General features: G+C 31.1%; 1 protein-coding gene across 1 annotated transcript; it reads right to left on the bottom strand.

The window, feature by feature from the left end:
- Positions 1-827: 827 nt before the first annotated feature.
- LOC105787745 (probable glycosyltransferase At5g03795) lies at positions 828-3,705 on the bottom strand. The gene is made up of 5 exons (XM_012614294.2): positions 2,993-3,705; positions 2,610-2,896; positions 2,200-2,432; positions 1,205-1,362; positions 828-1,078 (listed from the first exon to the last, which is right to left on the bottom strand). The coding sequence occupies exons 1-5, from the start codon at positions 3,518-3,520 to the stop codon at positions 977-979; spliced, it is 1,308 nt and encodes a 435-aa protein (XP_012469748.1). The 5' UTR covers positions 3,521-3,705; the 3' UTR covers positions 828-976.
- Positions 3,706-12,495: the final 8,790 nt, after the last annotated feature.

Here is a 12,495-nt window from a genome sequence, read left to right as displayed (position 1 = left end):
TTTCTATTATTTTAAATATTTTACTATACCCCTATATATTGACCATAATCTAAAAACTCTATTGGCAATGTACCAAATATTTTCCCTATTATTAATGAGTAATTATACTATCCACTCCACAAGCCAATCTAAAATGATGCCAAGTGTCTTTTTAATTATTTAATTATTATTTTATTATGAAACAATAGAGTTTTAAACTCCACAAATAAAGTTAGAAGTTAAAAATACCCTATCAGAATATAAAAGATATTAAAAAATAAATATTTAAAAAAAATCATGTTAATTTTTAAAGCTGCTTGTGGAATAAAAAGATACATATCGTATCAAATATTCACCCTAAAACAAATGATATCAATCCAACCCCACAATTTCTAATATATATAAAGCAACTGAAAATTATTCTTATAATATTCGAATTTAAAAATAATGAATGCCATCTAATAAATGTTTCACGATTAAGATAAAACAACCAAAACAAAACACACACCATATGGAAAAATGAACATAAACATAAACATAGACAAGAACACACAATTGTGTCAAAACCTATTTAACAAAAATCATTCATGTCAATATTTTCTATAATGAACACTTTAAATATGATGATGATAAAAAAGCATCACAAACATGAAACATGACATAAATTGCCAGATATAATCCATAACCATAGACATCACTATTTTTGGCCATTAACCTAAAAATCATAATTAAATTTGAGTTATACATGCCTTTGAATAACATTGTTTACAAAACCAACTCTATCTTCATCATGTCTGCATATAAAGTGAAGCAGTCTGTACTAAAATGCAAAAGAGTAATCGGAAGAATAAACAAATAGTTGATCTTTGGGACTTAATAATTTTGAGCATTATGCACATAAAATACAAACTTTTGGTTGTTAGAAAATAGAAATCAACCTTTGAACATATATAAAAGCGAAGAAGAACTTACATTAGCTAAATAAATCAACAAAATTTTAGTATTTGATTACATGGTGGCGCAACCAAAGTTCGTAAATAACCATGTGGAATGCATCGAACTTTACCGGGGGTGTATTCCATTGGAAATGCTTCTGAACCTGGTAAAAGAAGATAAATAGCATCAGAAATTCTCATCAATGAGTACTGCTGCAAATTGTTATTTACATGAACTTCGATTTTAGTGAGAAAAAAAAAAGAAATAGTATTGCAGAAAGGACGACTACCTTAACCAAGTTGTTATGTAGTGAAACAAATTCCTCATGGGATATGCTCTTCAGGATCTGCTTCAGCTGGTAAACATCACTCTCTCTAAGGATGACAGCAAATTTTTGCCAATCGAGAATGTCGTTGAATGGCAGGTCATAATAGTTGGATAATATTACTGCAACAAAAGCAGCCAAATAGGTTAAGGGAAACATTTTTAATCATTTCTCTCTCTCTGGTTCAGCTGTTGACATGGAAAATAAAAATGCACAGCAGTGTGCAAAAACTTGTGCCTCAAAATGAGGATCCGTTGAAAATACTATAGCCCTTACTCCAAACTAATTCTTAAGTTTCACAAATCTTCCCAGAATAAATTATTGATAACAGACAATGCATCTCGTGTTCTGATAGATATGATACAGTCAAGGTATAGTTATGGATAAAATCTTATGTCCAAATCTTAAGAAAATTAAAATTCAGGAGATATTAAAGCTGCTGAAAACTAGGTAAGATTGAATCTGACTCATACTTTGTGACAGCCTACAGAATCATCAGACTCGGATTATGCTGGGAAGCTACCAAGTTTCACACTATCTCTGAAAGTAACAGAGATATTCCCAGGTTTTTATGTGAATAAAAATGTAATACTTTTTCTGCACTCCAAAGGGGTGCCTAAAAGAAGCACACTTTCTTACATATGTCCAGCCTTTAAGAGCAATTCTGTCACTAGTACATCTGGAATCTATGTCATGAAATTGGAGTCTCATAGCCTCCTCTAAAGCATAGCTAATAGCCAATTTGATAAGCTTATTCAGTTTGTGTATTTTGTTTAAAAATAATCACTCCTATTTTTATTTGTAGTTCTAGGATTGTCCTTTCTATTATAGCTAGCATATCCTATAACTTAGCAGTCCACATAAACCACTAACCAAACAAAAGCAACAAATGAAATAGAAATTCTTGAAACGTTGTTCATTGTATCAATCACAAGAAGTCGACACTTGAGAATGCTTACCAGGAACACATCCATAATGGATTGAATCAGTTATGCGAGCACTGTTGACCTGGGAGCCACCAGGGCATATGCAGAATTTAGTTCTATAAAACCTCTTCTGGTACACTAAATGTCCAGTAGCCCTGCTTATTCTATTATTTGAAATGTCAAGCTCAGTATCATTCTCCCACACACGAGCCAGTATCACCCTAATCTTCGAGTTCCTATGACCAGCCCAAAAACCAAGCGACGTCCTACAAAAACATGCCTCTTAGTCATTATGAAGCTACAAACTTACATTCCCAACAATTAAAACAAAAGAGTTTCCCTAACAAGTGCGTATTTATAACCACTGAATACAAGCTATTCTACAAAATAACAACGCATTGAATCTAACATCCATATATAAAAACAGAGGATTTCAGTTCTACCTATTTTCAACATCATTTCCACCAGCAGGAAGAGCAAAGGGCTGCAAAACTTGAGGGAGAGCAACATCTTTATGTGGAATAAACCCAACATCATAGCTCGGAGAACAAACAACACGAATGGCGTTCTTTACAAGAAATGGAACCCCTTCCGTTGCACGAACACCGACATCATGACAAGTAACGAAGAAATGATCGGCACCTAGTGTTCTATTCCAATAAGGATATTTAGCTATCAAACCATCTAGATAATTCTGAACAATTATTGTCATATTCTCATACGACGTTCCCTGCATTAATAATTTCAATGAAAATAAGTTTCTGAATTTAACTAATTTGTGTAGATCTAATTTAAAAAAGAAGAAGAAGAAGAAGATAATGTATACCTTGCCGCGCATTTTGTGACAAGAGATTGGGATAAAGAAGAGGTGAGCTTGATCTGGATCTTCCGTACGAAACCGACTCTCGCGAATATTCTGGAAAAAGTAACCTTCGCTGGCGTATTTACCGGTCAGTTTCCGGGGAGTTTGGTAGAAAGTTTTCGGATCGCCGTCGGGGTAAATGTAGATCTTGAATTTCTTCTCCATTTCTTCGAAATTCAACTTGAAAAGCTTCGGAGAGTGATAAATATCGGTAAAAAAATCGTCGTCGTTGTCTTCTTGTTCTTCGCCGACATTGCCTTCTTTTTTCTCGGCGACGATACGAGGCTGAGAAGGAGTTGTGGTGTTGGTGCCGGTGGCGGAGGAAGGGAGGAGAGTGATCTGAGGAGTGGGAGGGGAGAACGGAAGAGGAGGACGAAGGGATTTGAAGGAGAAGTAAGTGAATGAAATTAGGGTCAGAATAGAGAGAGTGAGAACGGATCCCTTTAAAGAAAACAGCTGAGATTGCTGTAACGGTGGCTTTCCGGCTATCATCGCCGGTGACTTGCGGCGGATTCCGGCGACGCGAATATTTTTCTTTACCTTTCTTTCTTTTTTTTTCTAGCGTGACGATGACGGTACGGTGGAGGGTGGCGGACTTGAGTGAATCAGCTATTATGGAAGGGGGAAAAAATTATGACCTGAAAAAACTGTACTCTTTACCGACCATAAAACTAAAAATTATTATTTTCTTATACTAATATTCTATGTAGTATTTTTTGTTCTTTTCTTTTTTGAATGTTTTATCAATACTAAGAAAATTATTACATATGCGTGTAAAATTAGTATTTAAAAAGTTATTTTAAAATGATATATAATAAATAATAAATATAATTTAAAATCAATTAATAGTAACACAATATATACGGTATTAAAATAAAAGAAAACATATTAAATTGTGAGTAAAATGAAATTTAAATCTAAAACATATCAAATTAAGAATATTTAAGGTAGTGTTTGAAAAGCCACCTAATAATTAGATTTGGGTGTAATTGTTTGTAATTACACAAGATCGTATATTTAGTTAAGATGGGTTCTCTTGAATTGGGTCCCAATTACACTCAAAGCCAAATTTTAAAAATTATTTTATATTAAAAATTATATTATAGACATGAATATGTATAAGTGTTCAAGATAATTACGACAAAAAATTTCTTGTATTATAAGTCTTAAAATTATACTATTTAAATCTTAAAAATTTCTAAAGTTATGGTTAAAAAGTTTATTATAAAAATTACTTTACATATTATAAAAATATTATAATATATTTATTTATAAAAATTTATGGGTTAAGAAGTATAGATATAATTTAATCATGCGTTCATACTATACATTATAAAAATAATATAGTTATTCATTAAAAATGTTATAATTTTTATCATAATTTATTTATAAAAATAAATTTTTAAATTATGAAAAATATATATTATTTATAAAAATGTTATGAAAGTTATTATACAATTTATAATTTTTATAAAGCTTATATTATTTTTATTTATAAATCGATAATGGTCTTCAATGGATTTCTCAAATTTCAACTCAAATGGTATCGTTGTTGTTACACACCAATCTATAAATCATGAGCTAAAATATAATTAAACACGTGATACCTTTTATGTTAAGAATTGAAATTTTTTGAATAATTTAGAAATTGTATAAAAGGAATTACCCAAATAATTTGAATTTTGTATAAAAGAAATAATGCACACTTTTTTTTTAAAGATTTTCAGAACTAGACTGGTGATTGAATTAATTACACCGTCAGTTCATTTATTTCACCGATTCGACCAGTTCATTCAATTCTATTAAATAAATTATTAAAAAAATAAAAAAAAATAAAAAAAAAATTAAAAATTTAATTCAACTAATCTATAACAACTGATTTAATACCCGGATCGATTTCACCGATCCAATCAACCTTATTTTTTTAAAAGAATGCTCACTATTTTTTATACCCATACTTTCATTCTAAAATTGTTTTCTTTTACATAAGTTGGTACAGTGAGCGATAAAATCCAGTTAGTTATAGTGATCTTCGCGAACAAAAATCTTTGGCCCCTTTTGCTTGCTACTAGTGCCCCACCAATTATATTGAGGAGAGTGACTGGGCAATGCTGGTTATCAAGTTAAAAGGCGATAGAAGATCACTATGTATGGATTTGGAGAAAGTGAAGGGAGTATGTTGGAGATGCCTATTGTCCGTCATGTTTCACTTCAGGTTCTACTCTTGATACCATCGGTACTGATGGTAATTCTTTTAAGCTTCGTTATTTGAAATCTGCCTACTCTTTTTGGATTACCTTTAATTTGAACCCTTTTCTGATTAAGCTTTTTTTCAAAAATTTTAGTAATTACTTGATTAATATAAAACATCAGTATTGCCAAATTTTCAATCCATTTAATCAGATGTTCAGACTGTCATTTTAAGTAACAATCTCATGAATGTAAAGGCTCCACTAAATGTGTGGACTTGTAAAAGGAAAAATGTATAGAAATAGGCAAATTTGGTTGAGTTTTTGAAATTCAAAGCTAAAAACTTTGAATCTCAACAAATTCGTAGAAGTTAAAAGAAACATCTTTTTCGATAATGAAAGTAAATGAAATTTTAGGAGGAATTTTTTTTTTCAGTGTTAACATAAAAATAAAACATAGAGTTAATCTTACACGTAAATCACTAATATTAGTGGGGTACAAATCGGAACAAGTACAAGTAGGGGTATTCAATCGGTTAATTGAACCGAACTAGTATTAACTGAAGTTTTTATGTTTTTTAAATCGCTTAATATTTAATCACCAAACAAAATATCACTCTGAAAAAATAAACAAAACCTAGAAAAATAAATAGAAAAAGGGACCAAAGTCTGAAAAGAAGCAAAGCAAATGGGTGTCATCAAAGAGAGAAAAGAGTGTTTTGTTTCTAGAAAAAAGCAAACAAGCAAGATGAAATAAAATATAAAATAAAAGGGAAATTGAGAAGGATAACGTGTATGAATGATGATAGGGGTGTTGCTTATATTATATACATCAACCTGATTTTGGTTATATAATGAAAGATCTCCATGAATTGACGATGAAGAATGAAGATGAATGAGAATGAGTTTCAATTTATAGATTAGTGATTAGGGTTGTAGGATTGGGGATTTTTGTGTTTTTTTTTAATTTAATTTTTGGTTAGGGATTTTTGGGTTGGGTTAAGGTTATTGGATTAGGGTTAGTAAGTTATGGATTTTTAATATTGGATTGGGTTTATTGGGTGGGCTGGTGGTTGGGGCTTGGGTGGGCTAGCTAAGCTTAATATATATAATCTTTTAATATTGGTTTTTTGAAAGTTCGGTTAATTCGATTAATTTTTCGGTTTCGAACCGAATTAATCGATAATCAAAATTTTAAAAAATCATTAAACGACCTCCGACCGAATTAGATCGATTAACCGAATTAGTTCTATTTTATCGGTTAATTTAAACACCGTAAATAAAAGGGGTAGAAATTTTTTGTTCTAATTTGGTAATTATTATAATAAGATATAATAATATGATATGTTTATTTAATATGTCAAATATAATAATAATAATAATAATAATAATAATAATAATAATAATAATAATAATAATAATTGTTATGAATGTTATTAAGTGGATGTTCATTATAATCAACCTTTCACCTTTTATCTTTTATATTTCTTAACTCTTCATCTTTTATCTCTTTGTAACCCATTTCCTATTTATGTATTAGAAAATAAGGAGTTTAATATATATAGGAATATATTGTTGCTGCTGATGATGAAAATAATAGAATGCAATAGAAATCCCCTATTCTCATATCTATCTTTTATACATTATTCTTGTTTTATAATACGTTATGAGCACGAACACTTAAATCCAAGAGTCTTGCATTTTTTGTTAGTTTGGATCAATGTATATTTGCATTGTTAAAAGTTCCACTAACCCCGTAATTTATTAAATCTTCTAACATAGCCAATTTACTTGTAATTTATTTTGTGACTAAATTGTTGTAATCGCCTGAGTACTCTTCTATTATGTTATGCTTGAAAGTTTGTTAAGGGACTACTTGTGTTTATATTAAATTTGCATTGTAGTTGTATCATCAATGTCAAACATTGCAAAACTTAAATTTGTGGCTCTTGATATTACTGGAAAGAATTATTTATCCTGGATGTTAGATGCTGAAATGCACTTAGATGCAAAAGGCTTTGGTGAAACTATTAATGAATGATATGGAGCATCTAGTCAAGATAAGACCAAATCTATGATATTTCTTTGCCATCACCTTCACGAGGGACTAAAAACTGAATATTTGACTGTTAAAGATCCACTTGTCCTTTGGAATAGTTAAAAAATATATATGACCACCAGAAAATAATAATACTTCCTAAAGCTCGTTATGATTGGCTGCATTTGAGATTACAAGATTTTAAATCTGTGTGTGAATATAGCTCAACAATGTTTAGAATCACTTCCCAATTGAAATTATATGGAGAGAAAATAACTTATGAGGATATGTTACAAAAAAAAATATTGATAACTCTAAATTATATAGACTTTTTCAAAGATCTTCTAACTAGTAATTCATGTAAATTTTGAGTGTTTTGATAGCAAATTTTGTAATTTTATTACAAAATAACTAAGATGGACAAAATTAAAAATAAATCTTAGCAATAAATGGTGAAGACTTATGCTTAGCAATATTTGATGGTTATTGTATTATGTTTTGAACTATCTACGTAAAAATTTTATATATTTGAAAATTTATGTGACATCTATTTATTTTCTTTGAAGAATATGAATACCTCTCAAATTCAATTAGCGATAAATGGTGAGGACTTATGCTTAGCAGACGATTGCAACTACTCATACTATACTTAAGAATAATAAATATTTTTCTCATTTGACAATACAAAAAGCTAGTGTGAGTATAATATCGGTAGTACCAAAATTATAGAAGGCTTCAGAAGAGCAAATATATTATTGCCTAGAGGAACTAAGTTTCAAACTAATGATGTGTTATACTCTCCTAAGTCTCAAAGAAATTTATTAAGTTTTAAAGATATTCGCCATAATGAATATCATATTGAGACAATAAGAGAAGTGAATGATGAATATCTTCACATTACGAGTATAATTCAAGGAAATAAACATGTTTTGGAGAAATTGTCCACACTCTCCTCTGGTTTGTATTACATGAGAATTAGTACAATTGAAACACATGTTATAATAAATCAGAAATTTACTGATGACTTTATTATTTGGCATGAACGGTTAGGCCATCTCGGTTCAATTATGATGTGAAAAGTTATTGACAATTCACATGGGCACTCATGGAAGAGCCAACAAATTCTTCGAGTTAATAATTTTTCATGTGATGCTTGCTCTCAAGGCAAATTAATCATTAGGCCATCACCAGCCAAGATAAATGATGCGTCTAACGTGACTAACTAAAATACAACTAAGGCAAATGCACCTATCGATAAATAGTATAGATATGGTGAGTAGAGATATCATATCCACAAGGACTAAAAATGTTAGTAATTACCATTTTTCTATTATTTAGCCAACAATTTGGAGTGATTGGTTTTAAGCTAAAATTACTAAACTAATTTAACTAAGGACTCAACAGAGAATGAATAAGGAAAATAATCGAACAATAACTAATGAGAGAGACAATACCCAGGAAAGAATTCACCTAGACTTCATCTATTATTATGAATCTGAATTAAACGATTTATTCACTTAGTGTCTTGATCTGTAGAAATCTCTAAATTATGTTAATATCTATTTCGAGAGTAAGGACAACTGACTCTAGGTTGATTAATTGAAATCTCTTTCTAATTAAAACCCCTATCATCGCATTAACTCGATCTATGGATTCCCCTATTAGATTTGACTCTAATCCGGTAGATTTATGTCATCCTATTTTTAGGATTGCATACAACTCCACTCAATTATGCTATATATACTATTAAATAGGGACTTTTCCTCTATTGAATTAAGCACATTAAACATGAATTAATATCCTAAAAATATTAAAACAAGAAATAAACACACATAATTGAGAACAAGAATCAAATATTTATCGCGTATAATAGAAATTAAATAATAAAATTCATCATAGGTTTCATCTTCCCTAGATATCTAGGGAATTAGTTCATAATTCTAAATAAAAACATCTCAAAGTTAGAAAAACCACAAGAAATAAAGAAACTCATAAAAACTTCAAAAGAAATTAAAAAGAGGTCTTCTATCTTGATGGCAATCTACTTTAGAGTTGGCTCAAATGGTGTTCTTCGAGTTGTTTTCTTCGATCTTCCTTGATGCACTTATATCTCTTCTTCTATTTGGTATTTATAGACTTTAAAATGCTTAGAAAGCCTAAAAATTGTGTTTTTCTGCGTGTTTGAGAAGCAGGTTGCGAAATCGACACGGCCTGGCACATGACTATGTATCCAGCACGTGTGGCTCACATGGTCGTGTGCCCAGCCCTTGTGGGAAGGCCTGGCCTGTGTGGCTCTTGAAATATACTCTTTTTGACTAATTTTTGCTCGTTTCTTACTCCTTTTGCTCCCAAATGCTCACATAAGTATATGAACAGAAATTTAAAGGATTAGGAGCATCAAATTCACCAGTTTGCATAAATAATCATCTAAAAACGCATTAATAACGTGATTAAAATATGTTAGTTTTATCATTTATCAATAAACTATGAATCTATCACTTTTCTAGAACAGATACAAGGAGATATATGTGGATCAATAAACCCTCCGTCTGGACCATTTAGATATTTTATGGTTTTACTCGATGCTTCGACTAGATGGTCACATGTATCCTTGTTATCAACTCGTAACCTGTCATTTGTGAGGTTACGTGTTTAGTTGATCAAATTACGAGCACATTTTTCAGATTTCCTTATCAAGACAATTTGTCTTGACAATACTGGTGGATTTACTTCTAAAGCTTTCAATGATTTTTGTATGTCTATTGGAATATGTTTTGAACATCTTGTAGCACATGTTCATACACAAAACGATATTGCTGAATCATTAATCAAACGTCTTCAATTGATTGCAGAAACGTACTTATGAAGTCAAAACTTCCAATTTCTGCTTGGGGGCATGCCATACTAAATGAAGCATCATTAATTCGAGTCAGGCCAAGAAGTTATCATAAGTTCTCTTCGTTGCAAATGGTTTTTGGTCAGAAACTAAATATTTTCCATTTGAGAATTTTTAGATATGCTGTATATGTTTTGATTCTCCACCAAAACGGTCTAAGATGGGTCCTCAAAAGAGGTTAGAAATATATGTTGGATATGAATCATTGTGAATAGTTAAATATCTCGAGCCATCAACGGGGAATTTATTTACAACTCGATTTGCTGACTATCATTTTAATGAGTCAATTTTTTCAACGTTAGGGGGAGAAAATAAACAGCTTGAAAAAGAAATAGATTGAAATAAATTATCATTATCTCACCTTGATCCTCGTATGCAATAATGTGAACTGGAGGTTCAAAGGATAATTCATTTACAAAGTTTAGTAAATCAATTGTCAGACACATTTACTGATCCAAAAAGAGTGACAAAATCACATATACCAACTGTAAATGCTCCAATCAAAATTGATGTCACTGAAAGACAAACTCTAATTAAAATCTCTTACGAAGATAGATGTTCAGACATGTATTTCGTACACCTGAAGGTGTAAAACCTGTGGGATATAAATGAGTTTTTGCAAGAAAGAGAAATGAAAAAGGAGAAATTGTGAGATATAAAGCGCGTTTGGTTGCACAAGGATTTTCACATAGACCTGATATTGATTATGAAGAGACATACTCTCCTATGGTGGATAACACTACTTTTAGGTTCTTAATTAGTTTGACAATAAGAAAGGGGCTTGATTTATGCCTAATGGATATAGTTCAGCCTATTTCTATGACTTACTTGATAATGACATTTTCATTAAACTCTCAGAATGTTTTAAACTGTTAGAGGCAACTAATTCTTTGGAACGGGTGGAATAGTCGTAACAATACTATCTTCTGTGGGAAGGATAAGGAGGTTAGGGTCGTATGAGAGAGGGCTAAAACTCTTAGTGATGACTTCCGAATCCATTACCTTACGAACAAGCCTATTCTTTCTTTGAGTCTTAGCCCCCTAAAAATGGGAAAAGTCCTGATCAATTTTGTTAAGGTTAATGTGGATGCTGCTGTGGTTGATAATAAAACTAGTTTTGGGGTTATTATTCGAGATAGTGATGGTTTCGTTCTCGGTGGCAGTGCAGGCTACAAGGGGGATCAGATTAGTGATGGTTTCGTTGTCGGTGGCAGTGCGGGTTACAAATAGGATCACATGAGTATGGAGTGGGAGGAGCTAAGTGCGTTCATTGAAGGCATCACTTTGGTTCGCTCGCTCAACTTCGACAAGGTAATCTTTGAGTCTGATTGTGAGAGTTGAGTTAACCAATTTTAGAAACATCGTGAAGACATTACAATTTCGGGCCATCGGATCAAAGAAACTAGAGGCATGATTGAGCTTTTCACCGAAGCCAATGTTAAGTGGATAAGTCGCGATAGTAACAAAGTTATGGATAAACTCTGTAATTTTGCTTTGAATAATTATTATAACGTGTATTTTGGTATGGTGTATCCCAACAATATCCATAATGTTGTAATTCTTGATTCATTTTAATTGAGGTAGTGGCCTTCGGGCCCATTTCTGTCAAAAAAGAAGAAGAAGATAATACAACTTGCATTGCACAACTTAAAAAATGATATATTAAGGGTGATAGAATAAAACATACATCATCAAAAATTTTCTTCACTCATGATCTACAAAAGAATGGAGATATAAATATTCAACAGATTCGTTAAGTGAGAATTTGACAGATATTTTTACTAAGACACTCCCTATCATTACATTTGAGAAGTTAATTTTCAACATTGGATTGTGTTGTTTCAAAGTTCTTAAGTGATGTTTAAATGAGGGGGAGTAAATTCGCCCTACATATTTTTAGGTTGTGACATACTGTGTATCAAAAGATTATGTACTCTTTTTTCCTTCACTAGGTTTTTTGTCTCATAGGATTTTTCCTAGTAAGGTTTTTAATGAGGCATATCCTTTATAGAATAAACATCCAAGGGGAGTGTTATGAATGCTATTAAGTGGATGTTCATTATAATCAACCTTTAACCTTTCATCTTCATTAACTCTTCACCTTTCGTCTCCTTGTAACTCTTTTACTATTTATGTATTAGAAAAATAAGGAGTCTAATCTCCTATATATATATATATATATAGGAATATACTACTAATGATGATTATTTTAATGAGACATATCATTTATACAATGAACATCCAAAGGGAGTGTTATGAATGCTATTAAGTGTATGTTCATTATAATCAACCTTTCACCTTTCATCTTCTTGTAACTCTTTTACTATTTATGTATTAGAAAATG

Source organism: Gossypium raimondii, chromosome 2 (assembly GCF_025698545.1).
Source record: "Gossypium raimondii isolate GPD5lz chromosome 2, ASM2569854v1, whole genome shotgun sequence".
Lineage (NCBI taxonomy): Eukaryota > Viridiplantae > Streptophyta > Magnoliopsida > Malvales > Malvaceae > Gossypium > Gossypium raimondii.
Note: the sequence above shows the minus strand (reverse complement) of the source record. Positions and strands in the feature narration are given on the sequence as shown.

Bases quoted from the DNA above. Each gene is read 5' to 3' on its own strand.
- LOC105787745 (XM_012614294.2), bottom strand. From the start codon at position 3,520: ATGATAGCCGGAAAGCCACCGTTACAGCAATCTCAGCTGTTTTCTTTA. The intron at 2,897-2,992 runs GTATACATTATC...TTATTAATGCAG, and splicing joins GTCACAAAATGCGCGGCAAG to GGAACGTCGTATGAGAATAT. The intron at 2,433-2,609 runs GTAGAACTGAAA...ATGTTTTTGTAG, and splicing joins GGAAATGATGTTGAAAATAG to GACGTCGCTTGGTTTTTGGG.